General features: G+C 41.1%; 1 protein-coding gene across 2 annotated transcripts in view; it reads right to left on the bottom strand.

The window, feature by feature from the left end:
- Nucleotides 1–21,164, bottom strand: part of ATRX (ATRX chromatin remodeler) — a 66,238-nt gene extending 45,074 nt beyond the window's left edge. Inside the window, exons 1-7 of one of the 2 annotated variants that reach the window (XM_032124403.1) lie at nucleotides 20,959–21,164; nucleotides 10,353–10,465; nucleotides 7,279–7,334; nucleotides 6,386–6,438; nucleotides 4,681–4,805; nucleotides 3,356–3,475; nucleotides 223–332 (exon numbers count right to left, since the gene is read on the bottom strand). In XM_032124403.1, the coding sequence (XP_031980294.1) occupies nucleotides 223–332; nucleotides 3,356–3,475; nucleotides 4,681–4,805; nucleotides 6,386–6,438; nucleotides 7,279–7,334; nucleotides 10,353–10,465; nucleotides 20,959–21,149 (768 nt within the window). In that variant the 5' untranslated portion in view covers nucleotides 21,150–21,164. The remainder of the gene's footprint in view (nucleotides 1–222; nucleotides 333–3,355; nucleotides 3,476–4,680; nucleotides 4,806–6,385; nucleotides 6,439–7,278; nucleotides 7,335–10,352; nucleotides 10,466–20,958) is intronic. The other variant, XM_032124404.1, reaches the window with a different exon arrangement.
- Between the last annotated feature and the right edge of the window lie 2,743 nt (nucleotides 21,165–23,907).

The raw sequence follows: 23,907 nt of genomic DNA, 5'->3' as shown, positions 1-23,907 counted from the left end.
TGTAGAAATAAATAACAAAGAAACACAGGATATAAGAAAAAAGGAATATAAATTTGTAAGTATATTTGCCTTTTTTTTCCTCATTATAGTTTCCTTAATTGTAACAGCTAATGACTGAAAACTTTATTGACTAATGAACAAGAATTACTCCCACAAAATCCCACCCAAATCAACTAATATGACATTCTGAAACAAAAACAAACAGAACTGTTTGCCACATACCTTACATATAAGCACTTTCAGTGTAGGGTGTCTATAGATTGAATCCTTTTGAAAATGGTTCACCTGCTGCCCACAAGCTGTACAACTTACAATTCCATGGAGTCCTTCTTCTATGGAAAGGATTACAAACCACACATCAATTGTTTTCATTCTTATTTAAGAAATCTGTATGTACCTATTGCATTTTCTTACAATACTCTGGACTGTCAGGTTTCTCACATGCCTTTATTTCTGCACCCAGCACCAGAGAAATCTTTCTGTAACCATTTGCTATTTTAGGACTGTTTTTACCCCTGATTTCTATGCTTCACTCAGGGTGAAGATACAATTCTTTCCCTTTCAGAGGTTTAATTTGAGTTAACTGGTCACCTCCTGGAAACACACTTAAGTAAGAATCATCACTAAAATTCTTTCAGAGCAGCTCTGATATTCTGGATGACATTCCCCATTTAATCTCTTTTCAACAAATATCATTGCAGTTCATGTTTGTATTATGACATTTCTTTCACACACAATTTTAGTTTCTCAAAGAAAAGCATGAAAAACTCTTACAGAAAATGCAAGCAATCCTTTTAACAGTGCCTGAAAAATCTTTCCTCACATTTTGTTCTCTTCAGGATAGCAGTTTTTGGGTTTTTCTGAAACTACAATTTTGCTACGATCCACATGTTCTCCCCATGTTGCTGACTGCTCCCATGGTGTGTGCACCACTCTGCTACATTTGGTCAAGAAAGCTTTTTTTTTTTAATGCCAACCCCCCAGGTCAGCTCAGAAGGGGCGAACTTGGGCCTGGCAGGCTCACTCCATGCCAGGCTCTTAAACTGACTAATTAATACTCTGAAATATTTTTGTTTTCAACAGCAGAAAAAGGAAAATCATTTGTGAAACCTCTATACTTCCAAAAACCCAATTTGTGATCAAGCAGATACAGGTTTGGTAAGAGATCACTTAACTGCAACTTGTCCTTTGCTGTCGTGTTCAGTGATTAAGTCAATACAGTTTAATTTAATGATTACAATCTGAGTACAGACTCTGTATTTTTTCTATTTTTAATTAACTAATCACTACCCTAGAATTAGAGCCAAGCACCAACACCACCATGTTAAGGAACTGAAGGACACAGTTCAGGCTCCCAGCAATCTGCTGCTGAAGCACAGCCTCAGATGGCTCAGGGGGCAGTGAAACAGCTGATCCACCCTCCTAATTCAGTGAAATTCGGAATACAGGATATGTTTGCACCCTCTAGCCATTCCTGACTGCACATCCTGCAGGGTCTGTGGACCTGCAAGTCCCTCTCACGAGCTCCAAACCAGCTCAAACACCAGTTTCAAATGCTGCTGTGACCGTGGATGAACACACCCATCACATCACACTCCTCGGGAAAGAATCCCTCATTCTGCAGCACAGAATCCAACCCTGGCACACATCACAGTCCTCAAACTCCTGCAGGAATCACTGAGGGTCCCAGCCAACCCAGGGAGAACATGATATTCCCTGCCAAGTCCTGAGCCACTTCCCTCTTTTCCATAACCAAGGGGAAGCACTACGGCCTCCTTCCTCCAACCTCCAAGCTGGCACCAGGAAAAGAGAGAATTTATGAGGCAAACCTTTGTAAACCATGTTACTACTACAAATGATGATGATTCAAAGAAATAAACTACTACTAATTCATTAATACTGAGAAACTACTTAGTTAAAAACATTAACTGAATTTATCAGCAAAAATACAACCATAACCATGCTGCAGACACAAAACTTGAAAATAATGACACAGTGCCTCTTACAGTCTTAGATAAGAGCATTTGGTTGCTAGAAAGGCAAGAGTTCTGCTTCTACCACTATTTCTAATACTCACAGGACATGTAATTCCTACTAGAAATGCAAATGTTTTTAATATATATATATGTCAGGCACAGTACATGAGTAACCAGTCCAGATACACAAAGGAAAGCCTGCAAATTCCCTAGGGATGGAGATTAAAAAAGCTGGAAGGGCAGGTCATACAAACTGTCCTGGGGGTGCAGACACAGGCCACAAAGCTCAAGCACAAGTGTCTTATCTTTTTAACACTGTACCCCTGAAGAGTCCTGTTGGACCATATGTAGAATTGTTATAAGCACAAATGGAAAGAGCATTTTTATATGAACAGGACATCTTGCGTGGATAAAACAGAACCAACTTCCAAAGTTCACAATTTGGAGGAAACATCAATGCTCAAAATGTCACTGACACCACACGAGCCCAGGTGTATGCACAAGAACATTTCCACACAGTCACATTTCACTCCCCTTCAACAGATGGAGAAATAGCACTCAAAAAATTGCTTTAGAAGAGAGCAAGGATCTCAAATGATACAATGGGAAGCATGAACAGCGTGTGCAAGAGCTGTTTGTATGAATACCCTGGGTACTGCTGGACATGTGTGAGCTAAGATATTGCCAGTAGAGTTAACAAAAATATCTGCCTTCTTATTGGCTACATTATACATAATCCTCCCTCCTCTCCTTTACTTTTGAGGGAAAAAAAAAAGAGAAGAGAGAAATTAATTTCTGTTAGTATTATAATCTACCTAACTTCTAAGTTTTAGCAGCAGCTACGGCAAACCAGCTGGCACAGCATCTTTTCAAAGGTAATCCTTAGAAGGGCCCACTGGTCGGGAATTTCCCACAATTTAAAAGCAAAACAAAAAAGTCTTTATAATGTTTGAGGGTTTAGGATTTTTTCTTAGCTCACTGATGGATAATCTGCCTATACACGTCCCTGCTCAAACATGGTTGCTTTCTTGGTGAGTCAGTGAACGTTCCTGTATCAATGGTGCTCCAATATAATTCCTTAATAAAGGAATACCTGTAGCACCTGATTGCAACCAAGCAACTGCACCTAATGAAGCATCCTATACCTACTGAAAATAAGGAGTTTAATGGGAACTAATCTTAGCTTTCACTGCTGCATTGCAGGGGCAGCAATGGAGGCTAATTTCTATCAGCTAAAATCCTCAATGAACAAAAAGCCAGAAGAGTGGAGGTATTTTTAGGATAATTTATCAGAAATATGGACAATTTTTAGATGTACCAAATGTGGTCGTAAGCAACAATTTAAACCCGTTTCAATAGATGTTTTAAATTGTATTTACCTCCACGCTTTTTGGGAGCTTCAGGTTTCATTTTAACGGTATTTCTGCTTCTAAATTCAGGCCCTTTAAAATCATCTTTGTCTTCATTCAGCACTGGCTCAGGCTGTACAACCACTGTACCTAGAATAATTTTATTTAGAAATTGGAAACCATTACACATCCAAGTGAAGTGCAAAAGTTCTGATTAATAAAGCCAACACCAAAAAAAAAAAAGTGCAATCTGTTGACTAAAACTCAACAAAGTTTTGAATGCACAGATGTTCACAGGAAAAAAACCAAAAAAACCAAAAACAACACCACACATTTCAAACTACACCTGTGTTGCAGCTGTAGGACAGAAGCCAAGGACTGAATGGGCTGAGGAGCAAATCCTGCTCTCTCTGCCCTGCTGTGGCACGTGCAGGACAGGACTGTCACACTGCTGGGGGGGTGTAGGACAGGAACTTGCTACCAATAAAGGACATCACTTAAATCCCTCAAAACCCTTAGAGTAGCTATGCTTTTCTCTCTTTGCCCCATTCTATTCAGTTTCCCTGAAACTGAAATAACTTGAGATTTATTTCAGCGTGAAATAAACAAAAAAGCAATGGAATAAAACCTGTTTTGTCTTTAGCAACATTCAAAACTGACATTTTCATTTAAACAAAGTACTTACCAAAATTATGTGAAGGAAAAAGCGTATCTTTCCTATTTAAGAGCCCAGTTTTGTTGTGAGGACACTGAAAATAATCTAATGTTCTGAAAAAATTATTTTAGAGTGACTGCTCTAAATACTGCTACTCATGCAGTAAACAGCAGCAATTTTTCCTGTAACTTTCATAGGTAAGAAATGGAGATTAATCCAACTCACACTGCAGCTAAGAGCAGAGGGGTGTAGGCCTACAGTGTTAACTGTTTCTAAAAGGTGCTTAAAAATACATCCAATAATGGCATTCTCCTCCCAGAGTTAGTTTTGCCTTTGTTGATCTAATTGCTAATAACCTCAAAGACAGAACAGTAAAATAAGACCTCGAGGTGTCAGAGCTTGAGACTCCTGCAAAACAACAGAATAAATCATTTCCCCTCTTTTGTGATGGTTTTATACAGATGTCAGCAGGCATTGGAAATTAAGCCACCAGCACATCCTTGGGCACCCATGGATTAAAATATGCTGGGTTCCAAACTGAAGGTGCTCAGGTTCCTCTTTTTGTGTGGACAGAAAACCAACAGGACCTTCAAGAGGCATTTTACTAATACACGTGCATTCTAGTGAATTATTTATGCTGCATCATAATCTTGGCTAATTTGCTGAATTCAGAAACAAAAGAAAAAAAGACATGACCTACCTTTAGGCAAGCTTTGCATATCTACATCATTTTCTGAGTTCTCATTTGAAATATCTTCATTTACAGTTTCATCTACGATTTGTTCATCATCTGACCCAACATATTTTGTTACAACTGTAGGTTTCCTGCATAGACAGAAAAAAAACCCCATGGTCTGACAAATAGTACATACTGCAATTCAGGCAAGCTTTGCTTGCAAAGCACCATATTAACTGTGAAAAACTAAGTTCTTTTTAAATTAATTGAAGACATTATGAAGTGGGATGCTCCAAGTTACTACAATACATAAATTGTAGGTTAATTTTCTGGTTTGGAATAGGAATTCTCCCCTTCCACGTGAAATAAAAATATATACTAATAAAATATTTTTGTTGCAAAACCAAGGTTTGATGTGTTTTTAAGAAAGTTACAGTTCCAGGAAAGAAGGCTAAAAGAAACACAAGTGAATGTCTGCTCATGAATTTTATATATCCTTCCAGGTTTAACAGGCAGCACAAAGAGAACACAGATATTAGCCAATTACAAAAAGCATCTTGGCAGAAGAGATGCTTGCAAGGAAACGAAGGAAATGCAGAAAGAAATGAAAAAGCTGTTGAACAAAAGGATCAGCTGACAGAATTCCACACAAACATAATTCAGAACTGAATCCATGAAAATGAACCAATTTACTATGTGAGAATGGGGAGAAAATAATACAGAATATGGAGCACATTTTTCAGTAGTCTGAAGGCAATGCATGAACTACTGCAGGATACTGGTTTTGTCAGTACAAGGCACAATATGATAAATGGATGAGTGAAAATCCCTTTAGTGATAAGACAGGAAGCAAAAAACGGGACTAAAAAAGTATATGAATGAAAAGAGTTCAGCAGGACACTGGATTCAAAAGATGAGGGAGAAACTAAAGCCAAATTTAAAACCACACTCTCAAATATGGCATCAAGACAAACATAAAAGGAAGACTGAAGAATATTAATTCCAGCAGACATGATAAAATAAAGCAACTTGGATTAAAAGGAGAGTGAAAAGAGATACAGACTTTTAAAGAGCAGTACTAAGGCAGCTGTGGAAAGCTCAACTCCCTGCACAGTTCACTGGGATTTAACAAAAATCACAGAGGACAGAATTTTAGTGACCATCAGCTGAGAGCAGATGAGGAGGACTTTGACTGGAGCAAGTCTGCTCTTACTTGGGACACAAATGATTTGTCTTCTGTATGTTCAAGCAGCTGGTAAACAATTCACTCCATACTTTTTAGATCAAAGAGGGGGAAAAGGATTAAGCAGGCATACAGCAAATGGCAGTTTCTACACAGGACAACTCAACAGCACAGTCCGATGCTGCACTCTCCCAATAATAAAGCAAATAAAGCCTCTTTTTCTGTGCATGACCCAAGATACAGGTTTGGAAGAACCCTACACGCATAAATAGCAAGACTGAAGGAACTCTTGTATAAACTCCTTTGTCCTGAAGATATGGGATAATTTTGTCTTTGTTAATAATAATGAAGCTTTAGCATCTTATCCTTTCACCCTGAGAAATCATTTGAATTTTAAGTGTATTATGAGGCATTTGCTTTACCAGCACTCTGCTGATTTCATGGATTTATACTGGTATGGACCAAAAATATTTGACACAGTGCACGCACTTTTCTACAGCTTCCCATACCCAAAAAGTAATTTATTGTTTTATTTTCCAAACCAACCTTTTGGAACGGGATAATCCTAAAGATTTGGTTCTTTCTGAAGAACTACTTCCCTAAAAACAAGAAAAAAAAAAAAGTAAAAGTCAACACATTTATATCCAAGGGACCTGTCAAAAAACAGTTTCTTGCATTAATTAGAACACAACTCAGAAGTCACCAGGGCGCTTCTAAAAAAATACTTTAAGAAGTGCAGCAGGAAAAGCAGTAACTACAAGTGGCAATTTCAACAGTGGCACCAGTACTGTTAAACTGGATCTGTGGAGTTTCAGATCAGAAGTCAGCAGCTTACACAGGCCTGTGAATGCTCTTCATGCTATGTGAGGAAACCATCCCCTTTTCCAACACACCATTCCAGAGGGTTCTGGCACTCAGGAGCAGCAGCAGCCTGCACCCAGGAACTGCCAGCAGAACAGACTCTTGTTATGTGGCTCATGTGCCAGAAAGCACTGGCTGCCTTCAGAGCAAAACTGATTTTTTCAGCCGTTTTTGCACTCAGATCACAACTAGGTCTGGGCAGTTTAAAATACCTGAATTTACAGCAGTAAAGGCAAACTAAGGCAGGACACTGGCACTTGTGTTTTCTCTACAATGTTAAGATACTGTCCACCAGAATGTTTCCAACAGGAGAACAGACAGAAGTAAGAAATACCACATGAAAAATTTCTGCTCTTGTTTAACACAGATCCAGTATGTCCATTTTTACTTTTTTTAAAAAGGGAGCATATTTGCCTAAAAGAACAGCTAAGTACCTGCTGTTATCTGAGTAACAGGGTGAAGGGTGATGACATTAACGGGTGCTTCTCACAGTATTATTTATTGTAAAAGCAACAGACTGAACTCAGCTGCCGTGCACTAGACATGCAAACAGAATTCAAAAGCATTTTTATTCCTACCTCATCCCTACTGTTCTCCATTGAAGCTGGACTTCCTTTAGGTTCTCTACTTTTACCTATGGAGAGAAATTAAAGGAGTCCACTGAAATGCAAGGAACATCAAAAGTTCTTCACGCTGCACATCACAGCATTGTTTGTGTTTCACCAGCCTGGCTAGAGATAACTGTGACTTTCAGAGACAAACTGCTGCACAACAAAAAAGACATTCCATTGTATGGCATAAATGTTACAGAAATAATTCAGAAATCCCTTTCAGTTCAGTCCCTGGGAGCCTTCCTCTGTTGGTGAAGAAATACTGAAGCACTGGCAGTGCAACTGCATGCAGAAATAATATCATTAGTGCATTTTTGCTGATATCTAAGTTACTACAAGTATTTTCTCTTACACATCTTGACATAAGAAACAAAGTATTAAATCTGGGATCACGGAACCACAGACGAAAATCTCATTTGATCCAAGATCTGACTGAGAATTCCTCTTTCTCAGTCTTGGGAACCGTGGAAAACAAAGCCTAAAGACCTGCAACCTATTGGCACCTGCTCCAATCCACCAGTCCTGGAAATGGAAAGGAAAGTTTGGAGTTCAGTGATTGAATGATTCTTGTATGAAGTTGCTCCAAAAGCTTAGGAACAGGGATTTTACAGATGCTACTGAGTAGGCAGTATAATTATTGGATACTTGTCAGGATTATTTGTGATTTTAACAGAAAACTACTAGGACTGCAACTTCTTTATCCTTAAACTTCAGTTTTGGGGAAAACCAAACCATTTTCTTCTATACTTTGAAAAAACTGAATCACTCACAGAATTCAATGCTGGATATTTGACCTCTGCTGAATTGTTTGAGTAAATTTCAGGGAAAATCATCCAGCCATTTCCACGTGTGAAGGGGGAAATAAAAAATGGAAGCAAACAATGCTTTTGGCCTTTTCAAATACCTGAAATTTCTTCTCTAGAATATTACAGGCATTCCCCTATTGTGAGGGAGGAACCTGAGATTTGGAAGGAGAGTGACATTTCTTCTGGAGCTTGGATAGTGCCCACCTTCTGTTCTTGACCAATTTTGCCCAAGTGATAAACCCATGGAAAATACCATCTTGGAGAGCTTGGCAGAGCTTCCCGTACTCTGGCAGCCCCAGTGTGTGCATACTCTGCACTCAGACTGGCAGCCTGATGCACATGTGCTATTCCCAAAGCAGCTGAACGTGCTCCAGTGCCAGTTTCTCCGTGTGCCCGGGCTGTGTGCACGTCATACCCACCAAATGACCCCACGTGCTGCAGCCATCCCCTCCCAACTCAGTGCTGACCCAGCTGCTCCTGCCCCAGCCACTCCAGGGCTCCCAGAGAGCAGGGCTTCCCCTGGGATTGCTGCTCCAGGGAACGAGCTGCACTCTTGGAGCAAGAGCAGGCAGTCTGGCTCTCCTGAGCTCTCCATGACTCTTCTGCTGGCACCCATGCATTGGAGAGGAGGGAGATATCCAGTTCCAGTGCAGAGGGGATAAAGGAACATTATTAAGGCTAGAAAGCAAGTACTGCTTCCTATTTTAACTGACCTCTGTGTGTGGCAGGGACCTAAGTTTAGGGTATGAAGTAGTTTCAGCTAATACTCTACTGATTTCTAACACCCCACCCTCCTGGGCCACACTTAACCACCTTCATCATCATCTCCCTCCTCACAACACTCTACCCAATAGTTCATATATCCTCCAAATGCTGCAACAAAACAAGATCCATTACTAAATAAATCTGATTTGGCCCCAGTCACACCCGTAACTTCTGTTTGTAATGAGCATCCTGTGGATTAAAAAAAAAGTAAGTACAGTTGCTAAAGACACTTTCATTATGCACAGAACATTAGGAGGGGAAGGAAATTTGCACAATTAATTCTGGCATTTCCTAGTATTTAAGTGTTTAATTCTGACTCTTCAACTTTAATATGTTCTTTTAGATCTCAAACCCAACATTAAAATATGTCTGCTATGAATTTGCAAATGTATCCATTTCACAGACAATCTGTGTTTTACAGCAAGGAACCAAATGCTAATTTTTAACTACAGAGGATAAAGGGAGAAGATTTCTTTTTCCCAGTGTGCTCCTCAGCAAAATTTCACTTTGAGATGCATCTACAGCACAGTTTATTTTACTATTCTGCTGAAGCATCATGAGTAGTTTCTTTTTCCTATGCTAACAGTTCCGTTTGATGCTGGTGTTGAGGAAGTGAGTGCCACAGGCAACAGACTCTCTCTCTAAACAAAACATTAAAAGATAAAAACTACATGCCACAAAACCCATGGAAGATATTACTTAAGATAACAGGAGTTCGAAAATAAAATTCTGTAATACAGCCAGTACACTCTCACTCTCCTGCACTCCACCACATCAACACAACTTTTAGCTCATTAAACAGTAGAGATTGAAAGGTTTTGCACCTGTATCCAGTCCAATTTAAAGTAAGAAACAAATTTAACCAGTTAAATTTGGAAACAGATTTTATTCAGTACTGACATGAAATAATTTCACTTTTAATCACTGTCAAAGTGTTTAAACTTCGTTACCTATGTGTAACTTAGAAGTAAAAATTTCCAACACCAATTCTGACCTAGAAGAGGACTCTAGGTTTTTTAAAAGTATTATTTTCTTTCCAAATGTTTCCAGCATATATGTAGAAATCTTTTTCAAATTACTATGAAAGCATAATCTCCAGAACTTCTTCCACACCTACAAGGACTGCAAAAGCTTTACTACAGCAGAAAAACCGAGACACTGCATTTATAAATTCAGGAACGCTGAACAAGGAACTCCTAGCACAGCAAATACGTGTGTGTTTGCTATCTCATGTTTCATAGGAGGGAAATTACCAGAAGATCAGATTTTTTTCATCTTTAGAAAGATTCAAATTGAAATAAATATTGTATCAAAGGCCTACTGTGTATTTATCCAGATATCACCACTTAAATCACATTAAGGCTTTGTGTAAGTACCCCAGCGAATTGTGATAGAGTGAAACAACAGCATCAAGTTATTTGACTTTAGAATCACATATACATTGAAAATAAACATAAAACATCCCTTTACCTATACTTTTGTTTTTAGATAATGCTGGAGGAGAGTTTGCGTCCTCAGATTCTTCTGATGAGTGAGCCAAGAAGTCATGGAGTTTCTGTACCAAAGTATTCAACTTGCTTTCACTGTTAAAATACAAGTAATATTTAGAGTTACTTACAGATCTCACTCCAATTTATCAAGCTTGAAAGAAATTATGTTTAATCTCAATTAATGCATCTACAAGAGATTTAAACATCTGTTTCTGCACAAGTATATCAGAGCAAATAAAAAACATATAATTTTGCTAAATACTGAGTGAAAGTAGGTGCAGCTTTACTGGCAAAAAAGCACTAAGGATTTTGTTCATAATAAAAAGACTATTTTAAGTAATTTTCACTGTTTACAGTTATTGACACAATTCAAGAAAGTCTGAGTGGTAACGCTGCTATGACATGAAGACAGCAAAAAATTAATATTCTACTTGTCAGAAGCCAGACAGGTAAGAATAATAAAGTCTTTATTTTACTACCAAAAATGTCACCTTTGGGATATAAACCACGAGAACTAACAGGAGAGTTTCACCTGCAAACTTAGAAACAAACAGGTCCACTGAATATGAAAGTTTGCTGATGCCAAACTTTTATTAAATCTACCATCTACATGTTGTGTTGTGTTAATTTCATCAAGAAACAGCCATGCAGGACCAGATCATTCCTTTGTATGAGTACTGATAATTAACTCATAAAAAATAATCCCCTGGCAACTTTCACTGTACACTTTTAGACCCCAGGAACTGTCAGTCTTGTGCACATTTACTGATTACAGTAAAAAGCAACACCTCGATCCCAGGCTTTCCTTGAAAAGCTGTTCCATTTCATAACCTCCATGTTACCCCCTGGCATTTTACAGGGTTTATTTCTCCCAAAACTCCTACAATTTCCCAGGACAAGGTTTTTCCAGCTGCCCTGACTGAGGCCAAGGGCGCTCAGCCCCTGTTCAGAAGCTGCTGCTGAGCTGTTTGCTCCCTCCCCTCCTATCAGCCCCTCTGGAATCTGCCAGCTGATCTGTCCTGACTCATCATGCCTTATCTGCTGCTCCAGACACTCTCCCACTGCTGACCTACCCTACCCCCAGCAGAAGTGAGCCCAGCTGAAGGATCAAGGATTCCACCCTTCCCACTGTTTTGTTTTCCCATTAATTTCAAAAGAGACTTCTAATAGCAAGAAGAAATTACATTTTCTGTGCCTGTTTTATTGGTCATAGGAATTTTTGAATAATCATCCAGAGCACTCACCTTTACCATCTCTACCATTTCTCTGAACACATCCATTTGTTAACTTCTGACTTTCAATTTAACTGTTATGGCTAAAAAAAAATCCCATTTTATCAGAAGGATGTGAAGGTGAGTGCCCTCTTGAGCAGTGAGTGGAAGGGCATCCTCATATCAATGCCAGTGACTATTCCAACCAGTGAAAATTACCACATAAAACAGTGGAAACCATCCATTTAAAAAAAAAAATCATCTGCAGTTTCTTTAAATCTCCTGAGGTACTCAAAATAAAACAAAATAGCACTTTGCAATGAAAAGATTTTCTGCATGAGTGAAGGGCACTTTTCTTTTGAGACTACATATGTACCATCAATCACTCGAGCAAGTCTGAAAGAGCGGAACAAAGCTCTTTAACTCTCAAGAGTACCTTAAAATTTTTCTCTCAATCTGTCCAAAACTCTTTCCCTCTAATTACTGGACTCATGCTGCTACACAACTGCCAGTTCCCTAATCTTGGGCTTCCCTTTTTCTCATGGATGGAAGGCATACTCGGAAAACATTACAGAAGAGATGATAACAGTACACTGCAGTCTTAACAGCTTGCAAGTTCTCCTTTAAAAAGGAGATTTAATGACAATTTACTTGCATTAAGTGAAAAAAAAATTAGAGTTGTTCAGAATTATTTGATAGTAAAAGCATATAAAGAGATTTTATATCCATTCCAAATGGTCTGAAGAAATAAAGCACATTTAGAAGGCCACAAGAAAGTACATTTTTGGTAGTAAAAACAACAAAAAAACCCCCACACATGGGGAATTCTGCTCATTTAGTTTATAAATAACTTGTTTTGGTAACGCATTTTAGAAAGAAAATAGGAGCTATAGATGAGTTTAGTATTATTGTTGTCAATGCAAAACAAATTCAGAACAGTATGCATGTGTCTTTGTGACTAATACGTGGAACATTATCCACTATCATATATTAACTCTTATCCTAACTAACCTAAAATTATCATTTTCAGAGCAAAATGTGCTTGCTGACAACCAATCAAAAAGATGATATACAAACTAATACTAAAAAGTCTTCTCAACTTGGTTTTTCTCTTGATTATTCCTATTTTGTGCCATAAGCCTTTGTTACGGAATACCAGGTCAAATCTAAGTAAAGGTGTTACACTTACTATACTTCACTAGAGAGAAATGTTAATTTAGGGCAACGCTTTACCTGGTTTTGTACAAAATACAAAAATACATGATTTTGTGTCATGCATTTATACTTGAGAATAGTAATCCATCGTTTTTGTTTAAAGCTTCTACTGCAAAATGTTTGTTCTTTGCAGTACAGATCCAGTCATTATTAAACTGATCACAACCTATAAACGCGTGTTTTTCAAAAAAACATCGGAGCCTAAAAATGTAGAACCATCCCTGAAGCACTACTGAGGCAAGCAGGCTCCTCTACACTGACAGTCCCCACAGTATTTATTAGTGTTTTCAGACTGGAGTTTTCTAAGCAAATGGCTTCCCCATCACTGTAGAGTTATTTCAACACTGTTCAGCCTAATTAAAACAGGACTGAAAGGGAAGGTGCCCTGCTATTATTGGTTTGGCCAGGAACCTGATTTGTGACCTTGGGAACTACCTTGGAACATGCAATTCCTTACCTACATTCAGAGCAAGTGCTGTAAAAGCAAACAATAAATGTCTGGCCCTTACAGGATAACAGAACATCCAGAGTAGGCAAATTACCTCTAAATGAGTCCACAAATAATTAGAATAAATAAAGAGCCAGACAGGCTGTGTCCTAATCTAGGCATAACACACTTCATTCCATCTGGCTCTTGAATGCTGTCCCCTTGGATGTTCTTACCTGTACCAGGTTTGTGTGCTACAGGGGGGCTACAGGGGTGACAAACTTCTGTGCAGAGATGCCAAAAGCTTCCCCCATGTCCAACTGAGCCAACACCAGCCTGCTCCAAGAGGGACACGCTGCTGGCCAAGGCTGAGCCCATCAGCAGTGCCCATAGTGTCTCTGGGATTATATCTTTGGGAAGGGAAAAAAAGCTGCTGCACAAGAGCAGCTGGGAGAGAGGAGTGAGTATGTGACTGCAACAACCCTGCAGACACCGAGGCCAGGGAAGAAGAAGGGGAGGAGGCACTCCAGGGCCAGAAGACAAATACACCTGCAGCCCATGGGGGTCCACAGTGGAGCAGAGACCAAGCTGCAGCCCATGGAGGAGCCCACACCAGCACAGGGTGATGCCCAAAGGAGGCAGTGAGCCCAGGGGAAGCCTGTGCTGGAGCAGTCTCTTCCTGAGCCCCATGGGATGGGAAAGGACCCACGCTGCAGCAGTTCGTGAGGAGCAGCAGCCCATGGGAAGGACCCACATGGGAGAAGTCCATAAAGAAGCATCTCCCACAGGAGGGAGCCCACACTAGAGCAGGGAAGGAGTGTGATGAGCTGACCACAGCCCCCAGTCCCATCCCCCTGCACCGCTCACCAGGAGGAGGCAGAGAATCAAGTGAAGTTGAACCGGGGAGAAAGGGAGGGGTGGGGAGAAGGTGTTTTAACACAGGGGATTTATTTCTCATTACCCTGCTCTGATTTGATTGGTAATAAATTAAGCTGATTTCCCCCAGCAGAGTCTGTTTTGCCTGTGATGGCAATTGCTGAGTGATGTCCCTATCCTTACCTGAATTTGAACTTTTCATTGTGCTCTCCCTCCCCTGCCCAGCTGAGGAGGGGCAGTGACACAGTGGGTACTCACCACACAACCTCACCCCCTGCGCCAGCTGATGATTGTGCTTCCCCAAAGCAAATCACATCACCTTGGACAAATAAAATTTTAAGGAACAACTAGTTTTCATTTGGATCCAACTTGCCACACATTCACATGATCATATTTCTTCTGAAGGCAGGTGAGGTGATGAGAATTCATAACCAGGGCAGTGGAAGGAGTAGCACTGACCATTTCAGCAGCAAACCCAGGACACATTGGATTATCCTATGAAACAGCACTGAAAACCTTGTTATTGCACTCAGTTTCTATTTGCTTTCTTCAGACACTTCAAAAGTGGAAGAAGGGTATGTCTCAGTTATTGTCAACATCTGGAACAAAAACCTGAAAGCTACATTTTCTTTAAACAAATACCTACCAACTATTAGTCTAAACAAGTGTCCCTTATCTGCATTTCAAGTGGCTCCCGAAAGTGATACAGGAGTCCTTTCCAGCTTTTATCTATCCCAGGGTTGACAAATATGCTTTTTTTAAGCATATGCCTTCCTTAAGTTCAATACCTGTCTAAGATTTTTCTATGTTTAAACTTTTAAAATAGTTCAAGCATAAGTTTTTTAAATTAATGTTTACAGTTGCTTCAAGTTAAGTCTCAGCCATTTTTCACTTTTGAAACTGAAACGAAACACTGCAGAACAGTGTTTAAACAGACAAAATTAAACACTCCTTAGGAAAAATAATTGAAGAAAAATAAAACCAGCTGTACTTTTAAACTGCTGGTCTGTAGACTGTCATCCTCTGCTTCAGACTGTATCCCTGTCTGAACAGCAGAAATCCAACAACCCACAGCAAAAATCGCAGTATTTTATTTAGGATAGCGGGAAGAGAGACTACTCCTAAGCCTTGATATAATCAGGCCAGTATTCTGTCACCTGCAAATCTTCATAAAAGTTTTTCCTGATGAGAAGGAAAAGGGTTAGAATTAGCCCAATTCTAAGATTTCAGTTACAAGGGCAGAGTCTACATTGTTGTTTCACATAAAACATGTCAATATCATGGCTGAACACACATGAATGAAATAGCTTAAAGCTGTGGGAAAGAGTGAAAGAGGACAAAACCTGCAATAGAAGTTGCTTATTTTCTTACCCCAATTTAAAAAAAATGGAGTGAACACACCTGCCATGTCCTAAGAAACCTACTTCTCTCAGAAAAAAATACAAAAGCAAAAAATAAAATCAGCCTAGCATTATATTACTTGAACAAGTAAAACATAGTTTTATAATGGTGGGGAAACAGAGCACTTCATCCCAGTGGTTGTTTTTTAACTCAACAATGGTTTTCTGCAGGCAAAGCAACATGACACTGTAAATCCTAGATCCGATTCATATTTTGGACCTTACTTATACTGATACACCAATCATGCCAACAAGTGAGGTTTCACACTCAAGATTCACACAATCTGTTCGTGTTGGCATGAACCAGCTCTCCTGCTCAAGGACACAAACCCTCACACCCCGCACACACCTGATGCCATCCACACTCTTCAGTCCTTTCCTTTCTCCTCCACTCCACACAAGGGACCTCTGGACATGTCTTAGTCCAACCCCCAGCACAAGAAGAGACAGGTACAGGTCACCCAGGAAAATGTCCAGCCAGGTTCCAAGTGACTCCACAGATGGAGGCCCCACAATCTTTCTGGGTGACCTGCTTGTGTTTGACCATTATCACAGTAAAGCACTTTTCTTGTGTTTAGGAGGAATTGTACCACATTAAACTTACTAGATCAGATACATCAGAAAATACCTGAACACTAAAGCTCTGACTGAAAAGAGATAGAGGCATCTAGCACTTCATCGGAGATTCTGTATGTAACACTTTGCTAACACACACTCACTTTTTTACTTGTTTAGAACTGACTTTAAATCCACATGGGCTTAATCAAGTGATACCTGGTACAGCTGAAGACACTCAACGATGTGGATGAAGTAATTTTAGAGCTTAAATACAGCATAACAGGTTCAGACAAGTAAACAGAATTATTCTCCTCCAGACACACAAGGGGAATGAGAAGGCAACAGTCCAAAGTAAGTCACTAAGAGACCCTTTATCCTGTTCAAGGAAGATTACACAATTTCTTTCTGTTGACACGGTGTGAATTATCACACTTCATTCACTAAGAAGTGAAAAAAACCCCAACTTTGTTTTTAACCTGTTTCTTTAATGGGATCTTAAAAAACCCAAACAAGCAACATCACCACAAACCCACAAGGCAAAAGTAAGACAAACAATCTCATTGTTAGATTTGTTTCAATGTCACCAAGAAGTGTAACTTCAATGGTGAAATATCCTGCAAGCTGAGAAAGACTGAAGCCACCAAGTGAAAATCTAAACACAGCATTTTCACCTTTATGAGACAAAAATCATGACAAAGTGCACACCTTACTCTGGTGATTCAGGAAAAGAAGCTCAGTCTAGCACAAACCAAGCTGTATTTAAAATGCTTAAACACACTCCGTGTGAAGGGAAGGAAGGACCCACAACCAAGAGCAATCAGGGCCCTCTAACTCTAAAAATGCCTTTTGCTTCATTTGCCTTCTGCTCCCTGGAGCTGATCACAGATTCTCAAGGAAACATCCTTCAGTACAAACTCAGCCCGAGAATCAAAGCCTGGCCCTTCAACTCTCCCACATATTCCCAATCACAGTTGCCACAGCTTTAAGGGTTGTAGCTCATCCAAAGGACAGGTTTTCATTCTACAAGATAAAAGCCATCTCAGTCCCAAATTTATTGCCTATTTTTTAGTTTTGCTTTACATGACAGACGCGTTTGCCCAAAAAAGCTTCTAGGCTGAACCTATTAAAGCCTACAGTTGGACCTACTCAGACAGAAATTTCTACAACTATGCAACTTTCGGACTTGCAAATGAACTGCTTCAACAGCACTACAGCTGACATTGGCAGCAACCTGTGTCATCAAGTTCTTGATTTTTTCAAGGTTTCACTCCTTTTCTAACAAAAAACCCAAAAAACAACACAAATCGATCCACCACCCACCTTGAGTGGCAACTGCATTTCACCACAGACTATGATAGCTTTATGCTCCTCCTTTAGTAAATACATCAGGACACTTCACCACTTTTAAAGTCAACATAAAACCTTCCATTATATTTGCCACTGAATTTCTACAATTTCTTCTTTCTCCTGCTGCCACACCAAGGGAACAACCTGCCACTGACCCATCCATGAACTGATTCATGTTTCCAAATCACCTGCAGGCACGAGCTGAGCTCCAGCAATACAAAGTGTGATTTCATGATCAGCACTATCCTTAGGCTTTCCCTTTATAAAAGACACTTCTGGTAATCCAGTTTAAACTGTACTTGGTCACAGGCTGCAGACATTTGTTTTTATGGTGAACACAGCACATTTTATCATCACTTTGGTATTGTCTTTTGGTGAGGTATAGGGACATAAAAAGCACTATCTTTTCCACCCTTCAAGCAGAGGGTACAAGGAGCTCATCTATAACAGAACTGAGAATTTCAAATTCCCACAATGTTAAGGTCACCCTGTTACAGAATTTGTATTACACATCCCTTTGTCACACCAAATTATTTCCTAGAAAATGAATATACCTTCGGTTAAGCCCTATAAAGACCCTGACACAGTTTCCAAAGCCCTAACAGACAATACTGTATAAAACCAGAAATAACAAACTCCCTGCACTGAGTTCTTCTCCCAGAGAATTTCATTTAAGTGCTGCAGATATTGGTTCTGAGGCATATCTGGCACTGAAGATGACACAGTTTTTCTCTTCTTCACGAAGAATCAAAGAATCTGCCTATGCCCATTCCAGAACAGCGTGGAAGACAGAGAACTTCCACTGTCCCTTTAGGGAATACAGAAGATTGGTGTTGACTTACTTCCAATTATATCATTGTGGCATCAAGTAACACACCTCAAGCAACCCTACAATATCACTCAGAACAAAGACATTCAACTGACTCAAAAATGCACACAATTTAATAAAAACTTTAAAACCAAATGACCAATATCATAATGTGAAGTGAGAAGTCTGGATTAAAGAAACCCAAGAACAAAGCTTATTTTGCCAACTTAAAAAAAAAACCCTACATTCACTGACTACCAGATAGTTCAAGTAAGGAGGATTCAAAACTTGTTTTCTTTTCCTATTGCTGTGCTTATTTTGTATGATGTATGAACTGGTAAGAACAGGTTAGGTCAGTATGACAAAGATTCCTCCCCTTTAAAAGAAAAAGACAAAAAAAAAAAAAAGTTTTTGGGGCAAAAGTTATTGAGACATCTTTATAAATATTTACAGAAGCAACACTTTTTTAAAGTTTCTCAGTAAGTGATTCCAGGTTTTATCATTCTAAATTTCTCATTCGAGACATGGGAGAATCCTAGGATCTTTATATTAAATAAAAGTATTCCTTATAATAATAGTTCAGAACTTCTCTGGGAGCAGACTAGTATTGATTGATTACTTGCCTCTGAAACACTCTATCTTCCACAAGAGCTGGGAATAGATTTTCCATCCCAATTCAGTTTTTTGCACATCTTCCCAAGATTTCTAACAGCGATCCCCCAGTCCTTTATTTCTGCACACCTCTGACATGGGCAAAACTACAGAGGCAGAGGATGAAGTGACAGAAATGCAGGCAGCTGACAGCCACCAGGACTTGTGGGAAATGGGAACAAAAGAGAGGAAGACAGGGTGTGCTTTTCTTTTTCATTTCTTTCTCTCCAACTCCAGTTTTAAGCAGAACTGGAATGGACAGAAATAAGGAAAAGCCCATGCAATGTGTTCACCACAACCCTGAAATGCTGGGACCCTGCAATGCTGTGCCCAGCTCCTGGCACAGATCTTGTGAAGTACGAACTGCTCAAGATGAGCTCTACGCAGGATGGGACTTGTAACAAACATTTAACCTGAATGAGAATTGAGTTCATAAAAAGAAGGAGAGTTTGGACCACCAAAAAAATTTTATGCCTATCTACTTAAAAGCAGTTTGTGACAGGGCTGCTTACTCTGTGGGGCAGATTCCACCCAAAGACAGCACACAATCTCAGACCTGTTCTGTCCATGCTGTCTCATCTTCAAGATCACAAATTATCTGAAATAATCCAATCCTCTCTGCAGGTAGCCCAAGAAATTGCACGGGAAATGTATGAGCTTCTGCATCCTCTTCCTCCAAAGCACCAACTGAAGCAGGCCCTTGGTAGTAACAATAATTGTGGCACTAATGACAACACAAGAACATGGCAAGGATTAAGTACAAATCCTTCCTATTATAGACCAGGAACAAGCGGTTCAAGAAAAGGCAAACAACATTATGGATGACAGAGAACAAAATATGACAATCACAATAAAACAAAAAGTGAAGTGGTGCTAATGGAAGAGCATTTTTCAGAATATAAAATACTAATGGCGACAGAAAACTGGACCATAAGTATTAGTAACTCAGATCTTTTTGTTCTACAAAAATCAAACTCTACCCTTGATTTTCAAGGGCTGGAGAATAAAGAGGAGAAAGCCCCTTAATTAGCACTTCAGTCTACACAACAAAATAATCACTCCAGCAAAAGAAGTTGTTTAAACTGTCAAAGTACTTTAAGAACACAGAAAGGAGAAAGTGGGAGTGAGGAGGAGAAAGAATGAGAGATGGACAATCCCTGTCTTACAAAATAAGGAAGGAAATACACGAAGAAGAAACTGCTAAACGCTGGGAATCATGCACCAAATAATGTATATTTGCAATGCTCATGACCTACATCAGCATGTGATCAACATCAACAACGACGATAATGATAAAAACCCTCTTTTTTGTAGATTCCTAATTGGAAATGTTAAGGCTTCAAAAACAAGCAATATACAAGAGGAGAAAAACCACTATCCCTTTAACTTTTGTCTAAAATAACACAGTAGTTATGAACTACTCAAAATAAGGCGGGAGGTGAAGATACTCAAATATGATCGCAGGAAAAACTTTACCCAAGGCTCAGTACTAAAGACAGAGCGATGAGTACTAAAGACACAGGGACGCTTCTCTAACACGGTTTGAGGATATGTGTAGCATTTGTGGGGGTCAAGGGACAACACCTCATGGTTTGTGCAGCCCCTCAGGCACGCGGCGTGTCTGTGGGTGATGGATTGCGGGGGTCAGACCCTCGGGGATTCGGACAAACCGAAAGCACACAAAGACAACTATTTATTAACAGTTTAACATGGCGCCTCTCTCTGCCCGGCTTTACGGGCGTTTGTCAGTTCCTGCCGTTCCGTGTCAGCCCCGCGGCCGGAGGCAGCGGCCCGGCGGTGGCGGCCGATACCGGTGCCCAGCACGAGGCGCGGGCGGGGGCTCAGCGGAGCTTCTCCGCCGTGCTCGCACGTGGGGCGGGGGCCGCCCCCGGGGCCTTCCCGCCGCTCGGCGCGGTCCCTCCCTCCCTCCGCGCCGGGCCCGGCCCCGCCGCCCCAGCCGAGCGCGGCGCTGCCCTCCCGCCGCCATCCCGCCTCCCGCCCTCGTCCGTCCCGCCAGGGCTGCGCCGCGCCGCGGCGGGCCCGGCCCCGCCCCACCCGCGCGGCCGCCGCGGAGCCGCCCGGCCCGGCCGTACCTCACGGGCTCTGCGGTCATGACTCCGCCGCCGCTGCTCGGAGCGGAGCGGCCGCCAGGGCCGGGGCCGCGCTCAGGCGCTGGGCGCAGACAAAGCCGCGGCCGCCGCCATCGCCAGCGCCGCCGCCATCTTATCGGAGGGAGCCTGAGGGGACCTGCCTCCCGCCGCCGTCCTCCTCCGCCGCCTCCCATTGGCTCACGGCCGCCCACAGCTATTTTCTGATTGGGCGGCGCCGCGCCGACTGTTGCTAGGGCAGTTTGCGTCACCGTCCCAACCTTCCCCGCGCTGATTGGCTGGGGCGGGGCTGACGTCACGCTGGCGTCATGGCCCGAGGCCCGTGACATCATTTCGTAACAAAGTGCACTGACACCTGTGCCCAGCAGGGGGCTCCAGCGCGCGGCTGCGGCCATGGCGGCAGAGGCCAAGCACTGACACATCCCAGGGGACGGACAGTGGGGGACAGGAGCTGGTGTCACACCAGGGACAGGCAGCACTTCATCGCAGAACTGCGGCCTTGGGCGATCCTGCAACCTCGGTTCAACCACGGCAGGTCGATCACAGCATTTAGATACGTCATCCTTACAAAGGGTAACATGGAGTGGGTGCTCAATCTCATAGTAACAGCATGACAAGGACCCTCCTACTCCATGAGCATCACCAGAACAATCCTTCTCTGCAGGGATCCCCCAAACAACTCTCCTACTCCATGAGGATCACCAGAAGGACACACTTTCTCCATGGGGATCAGCAGAACAACCCTCCTCCTCCTCTGCAAGGATGACCACAACCACCCTCCTCCTTCAACAGGATCACCAGAGTGATCCTCCTGGTTTTTGGGCATCACCAGCACAACCCTCACCTTCTGCAGGAACCAGCCCTGGAACTCCAAGCCCACCAGGACACAAACCCCGAAGCAAGCTTGAGATGAGACTTTCTCAAGTACAACAACAGCAAGACGGGGATAACGTAAGCGGCACACAGGTTGAATGTGAGCAGCCCCAAGTAACCCTGCTTGGGGCCACTTCAGCCCAGCTTGGCTACAACTTTCTCTTTTTAATCAGAAAACTCTCTAGATAAGTAAATGCATCATTGGCAGTTACACCTAAGGATGCCAAGACAATTTTCCCTGCTGGTACTAGCAGCTTCTACACTCTTGTCAGATGTTAAAATGCTGTGAAAGGAGGAGGATTGGAATACAGCCCTCTTCAAGGGAAAGTTGTTACAGGCTTTTTTGAGAAGATGACTGAACTCCACAGGCTGGGGTTTTGGGTGAAGTTCCATCACCACACAGGACCAAAACAGAATGGACCACCAAAAGCCAGCCCAGTACCACAAAGAATCTGAAACAGGTGACAAGCATCATTCACTTACTATAAAGAAAACCACTTTTGAAAATTAATATCTTTTTCTGCAGAAACTAAAGAAGAAATAAAATTAACCTGCTCACATGGTTTCATAAAGCAACATATGAAACATGAGAAAATACCCAAGCAAATCACCCCTAAAACCCATTTCATTCTCTGATAATAGAATCAACAGCACTTTCACACTTCAGCACATCCAAGCTTACACATCTCCCAGGGAAATTCTACAAACATGTCTAAACATAACTCGCTTTAGAATGTAACATTTTACCCAAGAGCTGTGCCCTGTATCTGCTGAATTTAGTAATAACAGAGAGCAGATTTAGCAGCAGCTTTGTTATCAAACTCTGTCTCATGGCCAGTGCTGCACTTGGACAAGACCAAAGCATCACCTGCCTTCTCACTCCATTTTAGAAGGAGGAAAAACAAAATCCATTTTAACTGACTGCTACGAATTCCATTAAAAAATTGCAAAAAGCCATTCTACGTGTTTTGCCACCAGTGAGATGAAGGAAACTGGAAGCATTACTCAGTCTTAGCTCTGCATTAGGACTCCAACTGTGTGATTACAGTAAGAACACAAAACATTCATTTTCCTCCTCAAGGGATTTAGTCAGCATTACAGACTAATATCCCACTGATTTAGAATAACATAGATAGATTTATTACTGTTGTTCTGTAATATTTTATTCTTTCACTATTTCCTTGGGGAAGGTATTTGAAAGCAGTTCAAAAACCCAAATTTAATTGCCTCCAGTTCATAACTTCTATCTGAAGTCACACATGAAAAAGGAATCCTACTGTAAGAAAAGGTCAAGATAAAGTAAAAATGGAAATGCTTCCATCTCCCAGCAATTACTCCAGAAGACAAAACCTGACATTACCATGAGGTTGTCAAAAAACAGATTGGAGAAGCACAGGAACTTTCTGTACACTGAAATCTGTGTACAGACAGATTCTGAGTGCATCTGCAGGGAAACATTCTGCACATCCACCAGACCTGCACCCAGTTAAGTTTCCCCAGCACACAGGACCACTTCCCCCTGCTCCAACAGGCATGGGAGAGTCAGGACTCAGAGCTCAGCTTGCAGGACAAACCACTGTGGAGTCTCATCACACCCATTGTTTCTCTTACAGCAATTAGTTTCCTTAAGTACATATTACCCTACTTTTAAGGAACATGGCTGAAAGACATGTACAGCTATCAATTGACAAGAGGATATTTTAATAACTTGATGTGCTCCTGACCTAGAAATACAAACTACATATACATCTCTTTCATATTATTATCTGTGATAAAAGTAGCACAATTAATCCAGACCAATAAAATGCTACGCCTAAATTAATTTTGTAGGAATGATCAAGATCTGAGCTGTTAATTGGAACAGGTTATGTGCAATGAAACTATTCCTCAGACAAAAAGCATGATAAAACTGAAAACAGATGACACTCACTCGATGGCCTGGGTTTGTTTTTGTGTTGCTGTTGCTCTATTCCCCTTAGGAAAGTTCAAAGGGATGGTGTGGAGTCACTTGAGTAGCGGTTTGTAGTTGAGAATTAAACCTTTTCAGCATGAGAAAGCAGC

Source organism: Corvus moneduloides, chromosome 14 (genome assembly GCF_009650955.1).
Source record: "Corvus moneduloides isolate bCorMon1 chromosome 14, bCorMon1.pri, whole genome shotgun sequence".
In the NCBI taxonomy this organism is placed as follows: domain Eukaryota; kingdom Metazoa; phylum Chordata; class Aves; order Passeriformes; family Corvidae; genus Corvus; species Corvus moneduloides.
Note: the sequence above shows the minus strand (reverse complement) of the source record. Positions and strands in the feature narration are given on the sequence as shown.